General features: G+C 39.0%; 1 protein-coding gene across 1 annotated transcript in view; it reads right to left on the bottom strand.

Moving 5' to 3' along the window:
* Nucleotides 1–21,201, bottom strand: part of MYBPC1 (myosin binding protein C1) — a 72,196-nt gene that overhangs the window by 920 nt on the left and 50,075 nt on the right. The window contains exons 18-29 of the mRNA XM_074539031.1: nucleotides 20,862–20,966; nucleotides 20,044–20,232; nucleotides 18,512–18,646; nucleotides 18,359–18,439; nucleotides 15,160–15,228; nucleotides 13,906–14,073; nucleotides 13,336–13,424; nucleotides 11,362–11,557; nucleotides 10,626–10,765; nucleotides 8,256–8,415; nucleotides 6,655–6,791; nucleotides 5,569–5,755 (exon numbers count right to left, since the gene is read on the bottom strand). Of these exons, the coding sequence (XP_074395132.1) occupies nucleotides 5,569–5,755; nucleotides 6,655–6,791; nucleotides 8,256–8,415; nucleotides 10,626–10,765; nucleotides 11,362–11,557; nucleotides 13,336–13,424; nucleotides 13,906–14,073; nucleotides 15,160–15,228; nucleotides 18,359–18,439; nucleotides 18,512–18,646; nucleotides 20,044–20,232; nucleotides 20,862–20,966 (1,656 nt within the window). The remainder of the gene's footprint in view (nucleotides 1–5,568; nucleotides 5,756–6,654; nucleotides 6,792–8,255; nucleotides 8,416–10,625; nucleotides 10,766–11,361; nucleotides 11,558–13,335; nucleotides 13,425–13,905; nucleotides 14,074–15,159; nucleotides 15,229–18,358; nucleotides 18,440–18,511; nucleotides 18,647–20,043; nucleotides 20,233–20,861; nucleotides 20,967–21,201) is intronic.

Raw genomic sequence — 21,201 nt, forward strand, 5'->3', positions numbered from 1 at the left:
TCTAGGGTATCATATATTCAGTCATTTATCTCACCACATGCAATAGTTTATGATGAGCTTCACTTCAAATAACTCTCCTGGCTTTCCATCACGCTGGGTGGAGTATGGTCAGAGATGGAAGTCAGTGCAGGGGGAACAATGTAGGAAACACTGACCAGGATGAGTTGTGAAAAACATGCAGAGATACTCAATTTCTTCTAGTTTTGAGTCTCAAAATGGTTTCTAGGTATTTAGCAAAATATTTACCATGTTGCTTGAAAATGACAAGTGGGATGACATCCATGAAAGAATCATATTTTAAAAGCCAGTATTTCAGGTATAGTGTCCAGAGAGAGAGGTGATGAAAGCTGAAATTTTCGTCTGCTGGAAGTCTGAGGAATCATTCTAGATTTGCTTTTAAATTCACTTAAAAATTGCACTTTTTATTTGGGCTATTCAGCCCGGGGAAGGGAAGGCTTCAGGGAGACATCAGAGCAGCTTCCAGTACCTAAAGAGAACTTACAAGAGAGCTGAAGAGGGACTTTTTACAAGGGCCTGTTGTGACAGGACGAGGAGTGGTGGCTTCAGACTGGAAAAGGGTGGGTGTGGATTAGATAAAAAGAAGACATTCTTCACTGTGAAAGTGCTGGGACCCTGGCACATGTTGCCCATAGTGGTTGTGGATGCCACATGCCACTGATGTAAAAGCCATGAAAATTAAACACCAATATTCCCGTTAGTTTCATTTAAATTAGATGATGTTTGGAAGAAACAGTGAGAGAAAGATAAATATTTTGCTAAAAACTTTAGAATCTGCCCTTTCTCCAGACAAAGGGTGAAAATTGCTTTACGAAAGCTATACACCATTACTATTCCCTTCACAAATCTGCATGAATATTGTGCTCTGCAAGTTGCAAACCACCCACTGACAGCTGCACTTACCTTCTGAGATTTTCCTGGAACACACCAAAAGCTTTAAAGCAAAAGTACATTGCCAGGGTGAAGAAACACACTGAATGCTTCAGCTAAATGCAACTGAGCTGATACTTACATACAACATTTATGCTGAGTACAGATTTTTAAGGACTTATAACCCTTATTAAGACAAGGATTATTCAATTAAAGTGCTATTAGTTACTAGTGATTATGAGACTGTGCTGTCTCATTTAATGTCATCATTGTGGTGGAAGTGTTCGCCCCCAACCTTAGGTAGATGCACAATACAGACCAAAAGAAAAAAAAAGAAAAAAGCATGCTTTTTGGCATTCTTTCAGCTTTTTGGCATTCCTTCAGCTCATGGAGTGCAAGTCGAGCTACAAATCATTCATTTTTAAAAGAAGTTAACGCTGAAATAAATATTTTGTTTATGTAGAGGCATATTCCTATAAAAAATAACTTGCTGTAAATACATAATGCTGTTTTTATTACTTGCATTTTGTTTGTACTAATTAATCATTCTATGTCATGCACTGTTAAATTCAATTGAAACATGCACCGTTAGAAGGTATGGGATGTACTACTAAGAATTACCGTAACAAGCAATTACTAATATCTGAATTTGTATGCCTTAAAACCATCATGCTGCTAACTTAACATTTAACTTATTAACTTATTTAATTAACTCACTTATTTAACATTTTCATTAAGTGACATAATGAAAATCATGCCATACTAGGCAGACATTGTATGACGTATAAACAGACATAAGCTTCATATGCAAGAACCATATGAAAGCTTACCTTAGATGACACTATACATTCAAAAATCCTTACTGTGTAACTAAGGGAGAGAGAGAAAGAGAAGTAACAGTTTAATTGCAAACACAAAAGTGGAGAGAAAATGTTGAGTGAAATTATTATTACAATTATGTCAAAGTGATAATTTAATCCTTAGTCATGTAAAATATATGGGAATAGAAGCACATGAAGAGTAAAAGGTAGGGATCCAGTTCCACTTCAAAATTATCATTAATATGTAAAAGCTAGATTAATAGGTACAAGTAACTATAAAAACCTCTAATTAGTCTCAAGTATAGATTGGAACCAAATTATATTTATGATAAAAGTTTCCAAATGTAGCTTCAAAGAAGCTACCACATACATATATATATATAGAGAGAGTATTTTCCACTAGGGGGGAAAAAAGGCACACACATAACACTGAACAATATATATATGTATGTTGAAACTCTGTAAGGCAAAATAATCAAGTACAGACTAATTACATACCTGTGCACTATAGTATGTACTTTGTCATATATCCATATTTACATTACTAAAGCATGCTATTTACCCTGTAGGAGCCCTTACCTTTAATTAAACATTTTTACTCTATAAAACACCTATATATATATACATTTATCTATGTCTATAAAAATACTGAACTTTTTACCTATTGTAGCCTTTTAAGAAAAATACAGTAGTTTGAAAGCTGTGGAAACATTATCCAGTCTGATCTCCTAACATGTTTTAGGACTGAAATCATAAATCTATAATACATTGCAGACCAGTTTCTGGACATCACTGTCATTTTAAAACTGCACTGTTAATAGTCTGAATCTGGGCAAGAGTGCAAGGAAAGAGGCATTTCTATAGAAAGAGGCAAATTTTCTGAACCCCAACGAACTTGAATGCAAAATAAGCTCTAGAAGAAATGAAGTAAATAAAGTAAAATTTTCTGCTTGTAAGTAATTGAGTCAAGATTAAAATCTTGACTCATCCTTAAAATTGGTCGGTTTAAGTTCAGGCATGAACTTAACAGATTATCATTCTGAGCACTAATTTGTAATCAAAGAGAAATGCCCTATAAAGAATGCCTTTCTAAAGTGCAGCAAATGACTTTATGATACTTCTGGTCTTTCAATAATTCTACAAACTAATTGAGAGCTGGTTTATTTGAAATGCATATTTCTTTGTCCTGGAAAGATCTAAGTGTTGTAGTCAAATATATTCACAGTGATTAAATAATTCTTTATAGATACATGTACTTTTATGAAATATGTCTACAACCTCAGTAATTCTGATATTAAATACCCATGGTTGGATATTGTCTTGATTAATTTGGCCTTCTTTGCTCATGTGACATAGACAGTGTATGCCATGAGACTCTAGCTAGTTGAATCTAAAAAAGCAAAGAAATACACACTTAGCATGCAGAAAAGGCATTTGCATGTGGAAAGAGAGGGTGGGAATGAAATGGAATGTCCAGAGGAGTACGCGCATTGTAAACCTGATTATCCCCCGCCAAGCTGAGTGGTTCTCCTGGGTTAATTACTCCATGATAGATCACTGCAGAATTAGAATATTTATAGTGGTATTTATTTGCATTTGAAATTTTTCTCATTTGATCTTAACACCTTTTAAAAATAAAATTTCTTATACAGCAACTTTGCCATCATCAACCTATTATTAGAGTGATCATCAACCTTTATTTCACTTCTAAGATAAAGGTTCCCCAAAGCTGTTTTTTCCATGATAAAAGAAGCACAGCACCTTATCTAATTCTTTTCATTGACCTCAGTGAAGCTGATAAGGAATCAGTTTTTTAGTGCTTGTAATGGGAGATTTAGAGCCAAATTTAGGGATCTAATTCAACAAACTCAAAAGATATATACAGTATTTTTGTAATGAGATTCTGCGTATGTTATTATCTTTCAATATAGATGAGAAAGAGTCCTCCATAACATGACTTTTTACACAAACACATTTACAAAAAAAGGCCACTAAATGTGTAATTGTACTGAGTAGGCCATGTAACATCCATCTTTAAATTCACTCAGCAAAACTTAAAACCAAAGAACAGAAGATTGAATGTCTGAAATAACATCAGTACATGAAAAACCTCTTATGAGGACAGAAAAAGTTTTTATTATTTTTATTGTGCTTATATGGATCACTAAAACATTTCAGGAAATGAGCATTACATTTAGCAACAGCTAGGGGGGTTAATTTTACACCTAAAATAGTGTAAGAAAATGGCTAAAATGTAGAAAATTGTAGCATACTGATAATATTCATAGCCAGAATATTCCAATATTATGCACACTCTGAAATCCTAGGCTGTTCAGATACTTTTGGGGCTGAGTATTTATATAGGGACAATAAATTTATGTTCTCCAGTATTTCAGAGATGGATGGCTAAAAGTAATTCTAGCCAGCATAAGGAAATATGCTTGCTACAATAAATACTCTTGCATAGCACAAGAGCAGGACTAGCATGACTTACTAGTTAAGTCAAACCTACTATCTGTAGTAACAGCACCATAGCTTGTAGGTTCCCCAGATAGGCATCAGAGCCTTGAGCATGTTAATCTTATTCAGACAACATTCAGTTCTATCTCATCATCTTACAAATCCAGACTTTGGTAGTCTGACTTGCTGGAATAAAGCTGAACTGGTTTAAAGCTGTACATATGAAAACAAACACACACTAACACACACACAGACTGCAATTCATTTCCAGTGAGTCAGAAATCCGCAGGTCTCTGCTCTGCATCAGCATGGCGAGCAGTCATCTGGGGAGCCCTCCTAAATGAACAAACAGGCTGGGAAACGTAAGAGGATGATAAATCAACATGTAAGTCAATAGAAGAGAGAAATAAGGTGTAATGATGTCTTTGTACTCTGGCTGTTTAAGAGTAATTTGCTATATTTGCCTAGAGCAGACGCTGAGCCTATCCTGGTTTGCTAGGCTTCAGCTGCTGTGTTCACTTAGCAACATAACATAACTTGGCTTTTCAGTATAAAAAAAATAGAAAAGTAACTTTCTCAGGTGTTGAGGTCTTCTGTTATGCTGTGAAATAGAAAGTTTACTTGTGATTAAAGAAAGCAATCTTACTTCCATGATGAGGACATCGCCTTTTAAAAACAGTATCTTAGAAATAAAAAATAAAAATTAAGAAATGCATTATTCTTATTTTCATTACATTATTTAAGTGTTCAACTGAACATAGACAAAACATTTATTGAAATGTCTGCTTGCTGGCAGATCTGAGCTGTGGGACAAGATACATCAGAAAATACAGAGAATGGAAACTGAAATGCGAAACAAACACAATGCAATCCATAAAAATATTAAATGTGGTTTTAATTATAGACTAGCATGATGGCAGTAATGTCACCTAAATAACCTCTGAATTCCTTAGTTAGACACTTCCTATCAGCTGTCTTTAGGCAGTTTTCCTTACTTATAACCTCAGAATAATTTTTCGAGAAACAGTTTATTCCACAGTTGAAACTAAGCCTTTGGTAGGAATTAGTCCAGCTAAATATGACCCTATCTTTTCCGAGGAAGTAATTTTCTGAAAAATATGGTCCTGAGATTATTCACTAGTTATCCTATCCAAGTCCTGTTGCCATTCATGGTATCCCAGTTAATTCTAAACTACCTGAAATTCACAAAACTTTGGAATGGAATGGAAAATGGAAACAGAACAAATGAAAGCAACCAGCATTATTTTGTCCTAATAGAGCTAATTTAATTTAATGCAGGAAAGCTGAACTTCCTTTTGAACTTGCCTTGCATCCTTTCAGCTCTGTAGACAGTGCTCAGGCAAAGAAGGTGTTTGCAGTGTTTTGCAGCCCTTCTTACCTCTCACTTCCAGTTTGCAGTCCACCTCTGCCTCTCCCAGCTCGTTGACAGCTCTGCAGGTGTAGGTGCCTCCGTCGTAGGGGCTGGGCTTGCGGATCTCCAAGGTGCACACACCTTGGTTGCTGAACATCCTGTACCTCGGGTCATTCATTATCAGCACTTTGTTTTTCATCCACGTTATTTTGGGCTGTGGTAAGGAAAAACAACAGCAACAACAACAACCAGCCAAACAAGCAACAACAAGGAAGTCCAAATGCACAAAGCTGTGAACTGAAATATTTTATCCCCTATTTTGTGGTGTTCAGTTAAAGCCGAGTAATCAAGAAATGATAAAAAATAGATAAAGTAGTGATAGAAAGGAACCTGTAAATCTTAAAGATAAGCATTGGCTGCATCATCTAGTTTTTAGCACTTTCTTTTTCAGTGCAGCTCTTATCAGCTAATTAAAGTCATAAGTGCAAGCCTGTTATCAATACAACAACTGTGTAATGATAGCAAACATCTGATGATTAGCTTTTGACATCCAATTACTCTAAGTCAATAGGAAATACAGTAATTTGCAGTCAGAAACTGTGAAGGTGAAGGGTGAACAGCACGTTGGATTTCTCATTTTACTAGGCCAGTTCAGTTTCTCACACTAAAAAAAAATCTCAAAAAGACACAATTCAAAAGAAAGTGCAAGACATATTGTGCAGTGGGTCTGAGAAACAACCTGGCACCCAGAGCATTCCTGCAATTTGCTAACTTAGAGAATAATTAGCTCTTTATAGAGCTAATAGAATATAGAATAGTTGTGGTTTTTAGTAGCAAGTTTTACTGCTATATTAACTGTGCAGCTGTTGTCAGGGAGAGTCCAAACAAAGCCCAGCCTTTTCCTGAGCTTCTGCCCCTTCACTGAGTCATTCACTATTGTAGTGCCTGTAGCACAGGCAAGCAGCTCCTTTATTTTTGCATTCTTTAGAACCCACACCTGACTCTTTGCCTTCAGCCTGGCCTGTGAGTTAAATGGTAAAAGTTGCATGTAATTTTCCCTGTGAGGTTAAACTCTCTGGTGTTTTCAGTGCTGCTGTCAGGGCTGTGCTGTACCTTGGGGTTGCCCCTGACGCTGCAGTTCAGGGTGGCGTTGTAGCCAGCGACAGCAAACGTGTTCACCAGGGGCTGCGTGAACAGCGGCCGCTCACTGAAGTCAAAGTCATCGTACACTGGGTATTTGTACACTTTACCTGTGAAGGGAAAATTAAACATTCATATAAAGAGCCTTGGCAGGTGGTTAAACACCCAAGTGCATTAAATGGCTACAGAGAGTCAGTTCTGATCTGCTTTAGGTACAACGTGACTCCAGTGGCTGCACTGGCAGGGGAGGCTGGAGGTGGGTCTGCACACCTCCAGCAGATTATGCTATTATGCTACTCACCTCCCTGATTATGCTATGGCATTGATGTCTGAGAGTGTCTCTGTTTCCTGTGCAGGTGGTACACAAAGCAATACAGGTTCATTCTGTGTCTGTGCCTGCATGCCCTGCATGCTAGAGAGCAGGATGGATCCTCTGTATATACATCCTCCATATACTGCAGGATGCCTGTCTTTGCCAAGTCTTGTTCACTCTGCTGCCAATTATTTTTTGTGGTTTGTTCTGATTATAAACTGTCCCTATGTCTGAAAATCTATTTTTCTTTCTGCTTCAAACAGTGTGCTGACACTACAGTGAATGGATGCAGGGTCTGAACAAGGAAAACATGGTGGTAAAATGTATTTTCTCACTGCCAGTTTATCTCCACTCTGCAATGGAGATCACCACCAATAAATCCTCTTCAGCCACACATTCAGCTGGCATTTAAAGTGGCTGGACAGACAGACATCTATTCCTGTGCACAGGTATCATTATGCAGCTTTGCTTCACTGAAAGCTGAACCAAGCTGTCATACTGACTTCCGTGCAGCTTAGGCCTGATACTTGCTCTCATGAGAAGGGCAAGTAAAGCAGTGCTGAAAAAGAATTCCTAGAGCCATTCTCTTGTTCATGACTCCAGAGTCTTCAGCCTAGCTGGGTTGTACAGGTTTGTGTCTGTCCTCTGCATCATGGCAGTCATGTGTTCTTCCTTTCAGGCAAACTGCTTTGATTTTCATCCTGTGAGCTATTGTTTTTAGAATTTCTTTTCCCTAGGAAAGTTTTGGGATTTTTAAGGTTACAGTGCCATTTCCAATTGACATCTGAAATGTCAGGATTTTGACTGCAGAACCAGATTTTGCCTAGCCCCACCTTCAAGAGATGTGAAGCAGGGGCTATGCTTTTCTGTTGCATCCTGCCTGAAGTGGAGGGAGTGCCTACACAGCTGATGCCAAGTCTCCAGAGGAGGGCAGTGACCCACTGCTTCTAACAGAGCAGCAGCTTTACTCCTCTCCAGCTCTTATCAATGCATATGTGCCAGTGGGCATGTGGTAAGTCTGAGATCCAAGACCATAGAAAATGTCAGATCATGGGAGAAGTGTCCCACTCCTGATTAAAAACAGTGACTATGAGCTATGTGGACAAACCAGGAGGTCTAAATAGGAAATGGCCTTGCTGTTGGACCTGGCCTTGTGGCTGGGAGTGTCTCTGAACATTTTAGAGACACGGCCTTTACCTCGAGCCACTTTCCAGCCTCTGACCCCCCCTCCCCCTTGATGAGGTATGGATAATTAACCAACCATCCTTGGCAATCAGAGCACTCTCTTTGGTCATGGTTGCATCCTCGCTGAGGCCGCACATGTTCTCGGCAAAGACCCTGAAGTAGTACTCGTTGCCTATGACCAGCTCATTGATGGTGGCACTGGTGCGGTGGTAGTGCTCGATCACGGTGAACCACTCCTGAAAGGACAGACACACAGACACACAGGGTCAGCTCTCCCCCATGTTGGGTGCCATCTATAAGACCATGTCTGGCTGGGCTGTTAGGGTCCAATCCTGCTAGATGTGGACATTAGCCCACACGATCTTACATAGACAAAAGCAAAAGACTGGAAGCACTCTTCTCCACGTGGGAATGAATGTCCTCTATTTATTGACTTGAGAACCACCAGATGAAAAAACCAGCATGGGAAGAGACCAGCCAGCTGCCTTTAGGGGGTTTTGTACCTGGGGGAATGGGGGGCAGAGGATGGGGACCAGAGTAAGGAGACGTGAGGGGAGGGACTGACCAGGGAATAGATCACCATGAGGTATTGGGCAGAGGGGCAGGTCAGGGAGAGACCATGTGATGGGAGAGGGGAATAGCAAACCACATGATATAACAAAAACTATTCAATATAAAGACTACTCTGTGCAAATCTCTAATAACCCAGTGCAAAACAACAACTAAATAAACTATTTAGTGCAGTACATGCCCCAGCACCCTGCATCACCCAGACATCCACTGGAAGGATCACCAAGCTTCTGGGAGCAGGTTCTTCTTTGAAGAGAATGCAGCTAACAGTAATTAATAATTAATAGTGAAATGAGTGATGATGGCAGTGCAGCAGAGCTCTCTGCTGAGCAGTCAAGGCCAAACCGTGCTGAATTGTTGCACTGGCAGCTGGAAGGGCTCATTTTAGGAACTGCAGGCTTACAAAGGTTGTGTTGTGTGAGCAAGGCAGGTTCCCTCATTCTTGATCCACACTGCTGACAGAGAAAGTACAGTTGCAGATAACAAAACTGCATTCCCTTGGGGAAGGCAGAAGCGTGTGCTGTTCTGCAGTAATATGCAATCACAGAGGCCACTGCACTAATCTGCCCTCTCTGTCACAGGCTGAGTGCTCATGAGAAATGTTCTTCTGTGCTTGTGGTCCTCTGATATCTAAAGGCCAAGATGGGCAAGTGGGTTTTAGTGCTTTAGTCTTGCAGCAGTAACAGGACGTGTGAATTCTGTCCTATTACACAGTACCTAAACAACAATCTGAGCTGAAGGAGGTTAATGCTAAAAATGCAATTAATATAAAGTGCAATTTGACCACAGCAATGTTTTTGCTTTTCTTTACTCTGCCCTAAATATTTTTCTTGCTTTTCTAAAGCTGAACTTGTGCTGAGTTCCCTGTACACAGTTTGCATTCATATTTGGTCAACATTAAGAGCCAAAGTTCCTTTGGGAAAACAGTTTTTTTTGTAGAAGACCAGCTGTGCTAGAATTGCAAAATGCACCACCACAGATACGGTGAGGAAAGTGACCTGAATGATCCATTTCCCACTGAACCCTAGATGCTGCTTGCTGTTGTTACTTTGTCCTTGTCACAGTTATTTAGAGGGGAAATTGTTCTGATCGCTGTACCAGAGATCATATCTTCTTACAGTCTCAAGAGAAGGAGAAAGAGAAGGATGGGAAGGAAAATAGAGGCATAGGAAGAATGAATTGATCAGACAATGATAGAGATCAACATATTAATGTGGGGGATAAGAGAGGACAGCAAAAGATTTTCTTGGAGAAGGCAGGTCCCTAAATATTGCCCTAGATTTAACATTTACTGCAAATTTAAACACTGGAAATCTGAGAATCTGACTACTGTCTTTTAAGAAAGTGTTGTACAGTTTAAATTATTTTTTTGTTAAAATTTTTGTTAGTTTAATGAAAATAATAAATATTTCTGTATTGCACTTTTCATCTGTACATCTCAGAGTGGTTACAGAAGTACCTATGAACTGTTTTGCCATGGGTAGTAAAGGAGTGGCAGTGACTTACACAGTGTGACATTGCAGGTTTGAAAACAGCAGCAATGGAACACTTTGGTTCTGGTAGCAGCCTACAAGATTCAGAATTAATATTTTAAGGTTTTGTTTTCTCTCCTGAGGCAAAGGAAAAATGCAGAATTACTTTTCTCCTTCCCATTTTTAGTCCTCCTCTTTGGAATAATTTGAAAATATTTCCACTCCTAGTGATGAAGAGATTTTTAGAGTTTTAGAGATTTTTAGAGGGTCCTGTAGAGATTTTTCAAATGCTAATAAATCAGTGCTTTGTCGACCCACATCCTTTTAAGCATGTAAAGCTTTTTGTTTTTAAAAGGGACGATTCATTAGTACATCCAGCTTTTAAACATCTCCTTATTACTTACCATACTCTTCTTATCTGCTTTTTGAATAGTGTACCCAGTAATGGCAGCATTGCCATCATCTTTTGGTGGCTTCCATGATAAATTCACATTCTCTCCCCAGACATCCTCAATAGTCACAACCTCTGGTGGGCCTGGGCGATCTGCAACACAAATATGAGACATTCTACTGTTTGCTTTCTCTATCTTTTTCCCACTCACATCTTCCCATTAGTTTGATTTCTCTGTCTTTCTTTCAAAAAAAAAAGTCAAAAGAAAGATGTAGTTGCAAAATAAAACTTTCCAAAGTGAAGGCATGTCAGAATTACAATAAATTTAAGAAAGTTTTGCTGCCAGTTTTGCCTATTATGTAAAGGAATGGATGGTAAAAATGAAAAATAAATGTGTTTTCTTGCCAGCCTTTCCTACTTTCAGCATTTAGGATTTCTTCCACAGTGCATTTGTGACAAATTTACTATGAATTTGATTATGAATTTGATACCATCACTGTCTGTGGGTAGCACTCAACAGGAAAAATCTTGCATCCTGGATGGACAAGAACCTGAGGGGCTAAACAGAGAAAAACAAGAGACTGACACATTCCAACAACCCTATGGTGTATGCAGATTTCCTGAGAGACCCCAAACCTACAGCCAAATAATAGAACATGGAGAGGAATCACTGCCAAGAAAGATGGCAGCATTCCCATTTTCCTGTGGCCTTGGAACAGCTGGATCCATTTCCGTTTCTCCAAACATACCAACGATCTGAATGTCTATGGTGGCTTTGTCCACCAGGTTCTCCACCTCCACTTTCATGTCGTACTCTCCGGAGTGGCCCCGCTCTGCCTTCCTGATGAAGATGATGGTGTCGTGCTCCGTGTTACGGATGTTGATGTCGTTCTTGTCAATCGGAGAACCGTTCTTCTCCCACGATACTTTCGCCCTTGGTTTTCCCTGCAAGGAGCCAGGAAACAATTTTGGTATGATTTTTGTTTGGAGAGAAAAGGGAAGAGAAGGAAACGGGTTTATTTCCCTTTTTTTTTTTTTCCCAAACAGGAAGTAAAAGCTGTCCTGAAATGTGACAGTGTTCACAGGGGTCTGAGGATGAGGGAAGAGACGAGGATCTGACTCCATGTTTCAGAAGGCTTGATTTATTATTTTATGATATATATTATATTAAAACTATACTAAAAGATTAGAAGAAAGGATTTCCTCAGAAGGCTAGCTAAGAATAGAAAAAGAGAGAATGATAACAAAGGCTTGTGGCTTGGACTCTCTGTCAGAGCCAGCTGACTGTGATTGGCCATTAATTAGAAACAACCACATGAGACCAATCACAGATGCATCTGTTGCATTCCACAGCAGCAGATAATCATTGTTTACATTTTGTTTCTGAGGCTTCCCAGCTTCTCAGGAGGAAAAATCCTAAGGAAAGGATTTTTCATAAAAGATGCCTGTGACACTGAAAGAAACAGAATTATTTTTAAAATTATACGCCATTTACAGATGCAATCATACCAATTCACCTAAAATGTAACTTTCTCTCCTTTTTTTTTTTTCTTTTTGCTCAGAAGACTGAAAATATTTGCAAATTCTCACTATATTGAACAATTATCTCTCTGGTTAAATTGACAAATAATTTCCAGTTTTCTGAAAGAAAAGGAGAGAAAAATAACCCACAGAAAGTACAGAACAAAGTATTTCACTCTCTGGAAATGCTTACATTCTCTACATTGCCAGTGAAAGAGGAAAGTAATAGATTCAACCTCCAGGGATCCTAAACTCACTTCTTTCATTACAAAGGAAGTTGTAATAGCTGCTAGGAAGGCTGGATTGATCTCTTTTGTGTGCCATTTTTTGTGTGTCTAAGTGCCCAATACAGGCACTTAAAGTAGACTGAATTTCACATGCTCTGCTGTGGAATTTGCCTTCCACAGGCAAACAGTTTGCAGGTGCTGTCTGAAAAGGGTAATCTCACACCATTTTGAACACTTTATCTTAGAGAATAACCATAAAATATTCCTTTAATTTCTCAAGAAAAATATATCTTGCAGTGTATTGCTGATCAGGCATTTATGAGGCTTTTAACAGCCTCTGCGAAGCAGAGTTATGCCCATCCAGTGTCTTAAAATGTGCAGACATGAAATAGAACGGAGTTCTGCCATAATTCTTTTATTCAGAAGACAGACTTTGCAAGGAGAGAGGCTGGTGCTGTTTAAAAGGTATGGGAATGAAGGTTAGCATGATGCTGTGGGAAAACTGGTTACATGTTTTAGAAATAATCATTTACAGTTGTGACCTCAAGGATTTAACAGCTGCAGTCTGCCTGCTCTTCCCCTCACTTTTCCTCTCTCATGACAAGGAAGTTATTAAATGCTACTGTTCCACTCTTGATACCCATATTTAACTACTTCTAGTGCAGCCCCTTTGCATTGTGCAATTGTCTCTTGTGCAAAATCTACTGTGAAGATTTGTAAGTGTCCTTTGGATGACAGATGACCAATCAGTCTGAGTTACCCAATTCATTACTTGGTTGAACATTATTTATTTGAGATGTTGAACCAAAAATTTTAGTTCAACAAAAAACCAAACACCTCTGTACTTCCACATGTGCTTGAGGTACCTGACTGGCCAAAGTTACAGAGAAATCGGTTAAAAAGCATAAGTATAAAAAAAAAACAAAGGCAAAAAAAGGTAAAAATAATTTTTCTGTCAGTATTTTTAGTTCTTACCTGGAAAGGAATAACAAGATTCACAGTTTCTCCAACTCTTCGAGTATAGGTTTGTTTTAAGTGTCTTGGTAGACGAATCTTTGGAGGTTCTGAACGAAACAAAAGCTTGTGTTAAGCACTTATCTTCCTTTGTAACCAAGGCAGCACTGGTGTGCATCAGTATAAAAATTAGACAGTGTGGTCTAAAATTCCCAGAAGTGACTAATGAATGAAGTGTCTTAAATTTCTTGGTCCCCCAGTGTTGCATTCAGGACACAATCAGCTTTTATAACACCAAATTCAATGATGGTATTACAAGAGGGAAGCTTAGAGGAACTTAAAAAAAGTACCATCAGGATCAAGTTCTGCAGAAAAGAAATGCCCTGAAAAACTGAGAAATAAAAGCTCAGAAATTAAACAAAATTATGAATTATTCAAAAATGGTTTCATGATTTCTAGCCACTATACAATGGCTTTGTAAGGCCATATAATCAGTTAACAATAATAAGTAAATATCAGCCTTTAAAAACCACAGATATTAGTATGGAAACAGGGTGTATTTGTGGGCAAGTGTAGGCAGCAGGATCTTACCTATCACTTCCTTGACTAAAATAGGCTGTGGGTGGTACTTGGGCTCACTTTCACCAGCAGCATTCACAGCTTTTACTCTCACAAGGATTTTCGAGCCAGTTGGAAGGCCATTGATGGTGAACTTTGTTTTGTCTGTCAGCTCTGGGTTAGCCACGATCCATTCATCAGCTGGTTTAGGGAAGTGAGGGGAGGAGGAGAAATCCAAAAAACAGGGAATTATAAATACATCCACAGCATGGACAAAGAAAATTACAGGACAGTAATAAACTTGTGGTTTTGTTTTTCTATTTTGTTTTTCTTATTGTGCTGTAACACAATGTAGTTTCATTTTAATACATAGGAAGAATGTTTCAAACCCTAAAGACTTTCTGCTGATTATGTAATTGTATATTCATATATTTGTATATATTTATATAATTATGTAAATCTTATTAGAATATGGTTATAATTTAAGTGTACCAGAGAGAAAAATGGTTAGATTTTTAAATTCAGCTAGAATAAAACAAGGGGGAAAAAGAATGTATTTGCCAAAGCACTCATCATTGCTTTAACAGCTTCCTTGAAGAGAAATGGGTTTTGTAATTAATTTCAACCAGTACTGAGTACCCTTGAAAGTATAACTGGGAAATAAAAGAAACACAGGGTATTTACACATTGCAATGAAATGCCATCTCTCCTCATGCCCTTAAAAAAAGGAAGGCTGTGTCAGAATTATTCACATATTTACAGCATTCTGGGATTTTCAATCCTGCCCGCAGGTGGTCACATGAAATTAATGGAATGATGATAAGAGTACAGTCTTTAAAACAGCTTCCATTACAAGCCATACTTTGTTATCCACCCTGTCCTCCCAGCACAGACTGCCCTGACACTGCTGGGCACAGGAGCCAGGTTTCTGATCCAGCAAGTCAGGATCAATACCTCCCACACCATGTAAAGCTAGCACTGTGAAATGGGCACAGAAGACAGAGAACTGTTATCAACTGAGAGCCCTGCAGAACTAGAGCGTAGTGCTGTGGCACATTTTCATAACTGTCTTGCTTTTAGGAATTAACTTTTCCTTCAAGCTTCAAGCAGAAAAGGATTTCAATCAATGCTTGCTTCCCAAGTATCTCCCCCTCCCCTTACACCTATGCTACAGAAAATTCCATAGACTGTTACCCCTAAAATTCACCATCAGGAATTTATCTTTAATTTATGAAGAGAGATTTTCTTTTATTAAAGAAGACTTATATCCTTTGTGGAATACTGTACCTTCCAGGTTAAAAGGTGGCTCCCCCAATTCCTCAGACTGATCTGTCGATATACCTTGAGAGAATCCATCTTTAAAATTAATCAGAGACACCCACTTTCACACAGATGGAGCATTTTGTCAGTGGTTAGCAATTCCTGTTAGTAAGTATGCAAAGATAGATGCTGGGCTTTACAGATTTAGAGAACCCACATTTAGGGAGAAAAGAGATGGAAAGAGGGCATCCAGATCACAGAACAGTTATATGTGATGCCCACAGGAAAGATAAAGGATGAAAGAAGAGGAGGATATAAAGTTCTATGAGTTTTTTGGGCCCCAGAGTAGCCCTAGAAATATGAAAGGAAAGAGACGAAAGGAACACTTGGAAGAAAGAAATGAAACAAACTGATGATGAGAGAAAGTGTAGAAGGAGAAGAAAACACATCGTAGAAGGGATAAGGAAATCAGAGATGAATTCTGAGTAAGAGAGACAGAAAAAAAGAGGTCTTGGAAAAAAACTTGGAGGAAACAGAGGAAGAGAACACATTTAGCTAAAGGTAACATAGATAGAAGATTAAAGAAGACCAGACCCATGGATGATGACAGATATGATGTAAACCCTAAGGCTTTATTTCCTGAACAAAGTTATCACTGTCCTGGATTTCCTGTAATCCTGGAGCTGGCTATTTTCAGGATAATAACAATATTATTCTAGTATTTTTGCCTGGTCCTGGATGAGTACACTGGCAGAGGTCTCAGCCAACAGAAAGTCTCTGAAGTACTTATTTACTGGCTATAAAACCATCTGGGGAGCTCTCTCTCTCCATATATACACATATATATTCTATATTCATGCTATTCACACCTGTGCAATGCTGGGTCAGGATACTCATGATGAGAATCCAGTACTTCAGTAATATGCATGGAGTGTACATAGTTAACTCCAAGAATCCACCATGTTGATCAAGTTATGTGGTTCTGACTAAAAGGGAAATACCAGTTTTGCAAAGCCAAACCAATGTTTATGATACATTATTCTTCTAAATTATCTTTATATATATATATATTTTATCCTCCTACTGTCAGCTTGTGATTCCTCCTAATGATTGCTATGTTAAGGAAGACTCTAAAAAGCCCTCTTGAAAACTAATTCAGTGACAACAATGAAAGAATGGAGAATGTAAATACAGATGAGTTTACAGACAGATAACTAGGAGAAAAAAGAAGCAGAATGAATATAGACAGTCATAAAAAGTATCTTGAAATTAAAAAGAGTTATTAAACATTACAGAAAAAATTAGTTTGAGGCAGAACAGGGCTGAGAAAAAAGAGGCACTAAGATATTGCAAGAAAGGAAAAAAACAAGTGAACAGAGAGAAAAAAATGAATAATCCAATAACATGACTTTTAAAATTGATATTTTAAAATTGGTATTTTAAAATTGGCATTTTAAAATTGGCATTTTCTACTTATCTTGCTTCTTCCTAAGCATTTTCATAACATATATACATAATGTCAATTGTGTATATATAGATGTATATGCATATATAGGAGGTATATATAGATATACATAAACACTCAAAACTATGTAAAATACATTGTACCCATTGTATTTTAACTGAGGTGGGTAACAGTAAAATGACAGACTTGGCTGCCATTTTGTTGTATCTTCATGTGTTTAAAACCTATCTGGAAAAAAAAAGTAAAGAATTTGTTCCATTTAACAGGTATGCAATGTTCTTCTGTCTAACAGCCCTTTAAAGACAGATGTAGAAGATTCCTTTTCAAAGCCATACTTTGAATTAACCTGTCTGTACTTCTCATCCTCTCTTATCACTTGATTTGGATATCACATACTCTAATGTCAAGCACCTTTAACTTTTCCCTTCCATTCTACCCAACTCTACACAGAGCATAATATAGAGCATACACTGAAATCCTCACGTTGACAGTCCCCTTAATGATCCCCTACACCTGGGCTGTGCAGTGGAAACAGAGTCAGAACACTATGCCTTGATGGAAGACTGCATGCTGACTCACTCTGAGCTGTTCCCACAGCTCCCTCCCAAAATACAAGGAAAACCCTTCCTACCATTCCAGCTGTGTCTGCCTTCAGGTACTCTCCTCCGGGTCTCGGAGCTCCTTGCAGTCCTGCTCCTTAAAGACATTCATCTCAACACTACCAGATGCTGAGTGCTCCTGAGAAAAGCCAGGAGTGTATCTTCACAGCCTCTCCCCTTTGCCTGGGAGAGGGCTGAGTGTACTTTGATGCCGTGGCACCTGGCCACGTTTATGACCTACTGTTCTCCTGGATTTTCTGAATCTGAAACATGTGACAGCATCAATGACACGTTCTGTCCTCTATCTCTTGTCTCCAGGCTATGGACTGTATTCATGGAGAGCTTCCATTGAAAGAAATGCCTCTGTGAGAAAAGGTGTTCAACCCCTCACTTGATTTTCAGCACAGTTAAAAGCAACAGTGGAGATGAAGATAACTGTGTGCCCTTCATCCACATCCACAACATTGCTGCAGTTGGTGGTGTTGGTCCACAGAGGCTATTTGATACTTACCCGGGTGCTGGTGGATTTAACTTTTTGAAAATAGACTTAATTTGATGCCGTTTCAGAAGAAAATCTGCTGGAGAAATACTAAGTTTCTGCTGCTTGATCCCCAAAAGATTCTTAGCTGTAAAATATCATTTATATTTCCCTGTTCCTTCCTATTTTACTCACAAAAGTTAATTCACTCTCTTTATCTTCCTCCTTCAGTTCTTATATATTTTTGTCTTAGACTGATACAGCTAAAGATCCCCAAGACTGCACTGAAGCATTGGAGAAATTAAATATCTAGACTTTGCATGCCTAGATGACTTCTGCAGGAACTATTGGAGAGGCTGTTCTCAGTGTTGGCAACTGGCACTTGAAGTTATTAATATGTCAACATAGGGATTACCACACCTGGGTATTAGGGACCTCCTGTCCCTAAAACACAGCCAATCTGAACATATTTTCATAATTTTATATTTGTAGTCATTATTTCCTATGCCTTCATCCACCAATGAACTCTTCACTGCCCTAACTCTCATTTAGCACCTGAAAGAGGGGAGTTATTAGCAAGGTACATGGCACATTACAACAGATTACATGGCTTTTGATTTGGATTTCAAATCAAGAGTAAGATATGTTGAACCACAATCAGGGGGTGGCATCTGGAATACAAACCAAAGGAAGCCTGACCAAAACCCTGCTCCTTGAGGTTTTCTGCCTGATTAGTCTCTGCCTGACAGCCAGAGCACCTGATACCTGTAGAGAAAAAATGGAGACAGTCTCACCCACGTTCCCTGTGGGTCAGGCACCCCGGGTGCTGTCACTTACTTCCTTCAAAGCAGTATTCCACCACGTAGCCGTCCAGCCCCGCAGCCCCGATCTGGTCCGGGGGCCTCCACTTCATTGTCACTGAGGTGTCGGTCACACTGTCCACTGCCAGCATGGTTGGGGGGCTGGTGACAGCTGCAGCAAGCAGGGAGAAGGCAGAACACTGTGTTACCGTGAAAGGTTTATGTTTATGGTCTGTGTTTCTCTGGTTTAGCATCGCAGGTGACAGGCTATCCTGCCTACCAGGATGATTTCCCATCTGTCACTATAGGACACGGAACAACCCAAGCAACAGCACACACTGCTGCTCTCAAGGTGAAGGAAAAAGGGAAGTTTATTATCTGACTCCAACATTTATAGTTTTCTAAAAGTGACAGTGGATTGGAAGGTGAAAGTGCCACCTCTCCAATGACACTGGTCAAACCAACACTCTATCAAATTTCTCCTCCTCCATAAAAGAATGCAAAACAATAAGTTATTTACAGAAAGTGTGTGAGAAGGTTTGTCACAAGAATGTAAACATCAGAAAGCTTAGAAAATCCTAAAAATCAGGGTGACATCCATCATCCTTGGCATGTGTTCCCCAATTAGGACCACACTCCTACTGTGGTCCTAATTGGGAACACATGCCAGGGATGATCCCATATATGCTCACATCCCTTATATGCTCACAGCCTGACCCAGAGATAAATTCCTCCTGCTGAGGAGAGAGAAGAACAAGCAGCTGTGGCTGGTAGAGCAGAGAAGTTGGGAGCAGCGTATTCAAGTTGGGAGCAGCGTATTCAAGTTGGGAGCAGTGTATTCCACCTCAGCAAGTGCATTCTGGCAAGAGGGGAGAATGCTGGAGCTGTAACAGCCCCCTCCTTCCTCCTCCTTTTCATTCTGGGGGTGCTGCTGAGCAAGGGGGGAACCTTTGCTGATCTATAGAACAGGATAGCTTTCTTTTACAGGGCTTGTGGTGTGGTGGTGTTTGCAGGGGTCCCAGGATGAGGGAAGAGATGAGAATCTTGACTCCATGTTTCAGAAGGCTGATTTATTATTTTATTATATATATTATATTAAAACTATACTAAAAGAATAGAAGAAAGGATTTAATCAGAAGGCTAGCAAGGAATAGAAAAGAATGGGATGATAAAATCTTGTAACTGACAAGAGTTTGAGACAGCTGGACTGTGATTGGCCATTAATTAGAAACAATCACATGAGACCAATCACAGATCCACCTGTTGCATTCCACAGCAGCAGATTATCATTGTTTACATTTTATTTCTGATGCCTCTCAGCTTCTCAGGAGAAAAGTATCCTAGCCAAAAGATTTTTCATAAAATATGTCCATGACACTTGTGGTTGTCACCACAGTTTGAAAATCTGTTTCTTTATATGAAAAGCCCACTGAGTTAGCCTGTCACTGTGGGAATGACAAAGCCTTCTAGCTGTCACACCAACAAAAAAAATATATAATTAGGTGATTTTAATAACATATGAATGGTTATTTTCTAAATGCATACCTATCTCTGCTTTTGTTTACTTACCTAAAGGAACGAAGGACTTGGAGGGCATGCTTGGCTTGGACATGCCAATGGCATTGACAGCAAACACACGGACCTCATAAGCAACACCTTCAATCATTTTCTTCGGCTCAAAAGTTGTTTCCTTGCACAGTTCAAAATTCAGCCTCATCCACCTGGAGCTTTGTTTCTTTTTCCTCTCAATGAAATATCCTTTTGACCAGAAAAGATTTTATCATAAGTGAAGTGGCACAAAGGTCAGTAATAAAAGGTCTATTTTTGACTGCCCAGTGACAATTTTTTAACTGGATAAGCCTCAATATTCCCTCCTAGCTTCAGAGTGATAATTTTCCTCATTGCAAGCTATCTGAGAGTCACCTATTTGCTTTCATAGCCATATATGAGCTTTTTTTGGACTTAGAAGGCTGCTGTGTTTAGTTCAGAGTGAAAAAAGGGCCTGGTCCTACTGACCTCTGGGTCCCTCTGTCTTTCTTCTTGGTTTGGTGTATTTATTAAAAGATATTCCATTTTACTCAGTAAATTCTGAAATTTCCTTCTAACACAAACAGGCTAATAGCAATGCCAAGTTTGGTTTTATAAGAGGTTGTCTTTCAACTAGGGGACATGATAATGTAACAAGATAGAAAATGACAAATCTCAAAGCATTAGAAAAACAGGAATTTGATAAAGTCAGAATAGGTAGAACATTCTAGCTACTGGATATTCCCAGCACCACTTTCCAGGGCCTGGGCTAAACTCTGATCCTGCTGCATCCACTATTTGGTGTTTGCTTCTTTTGTCTGTATTAGAGAGTCATCACCAAAAAAAAAAAAAGTATCTACCTAAAATGGGTGATCCACCATCATTTGCTGGAGGTTCCCAGGTCATAATACACCAGTCTTCACCCACCTCAGTCACATTTGGTGCCTGAGGAGGATCAGGAACATCTGTTGAAAACAAAGTAGATATTATTAAAAAAAAAATCTTTCTTCTTTTTGCATAGGTTGAAATTAAAAATGTCAAATAAGAAACAAATCAAAATAGTTGTTGAGGTGCAAAAGGAATTCCTAATGAGGAGAGAGAGCGGGGGGAAAATAAATTTAGTGGATCCTGGCTGGTGGTTAGGAATGGATGAATGCCAAGGTGTCTGCATGGTCGAGACACTTGAGAGGCTCTGGAGGG

Source organism: Zonotrichia albicollis, chromosome 4, assembly GCF_047830755.1.
Source record: "Zonotrichia albicollis isolate bZonAlb1 chromosome 4, bZonAlb1.hap1, whole genome shotgun sequence".
NCBI classification, from domain to species: Eukaryota; Metazoa; Chordata; class Aves; order Passeriformes; family Passerellidae; genus Zonotrichia; species Zonotrichia albicollis.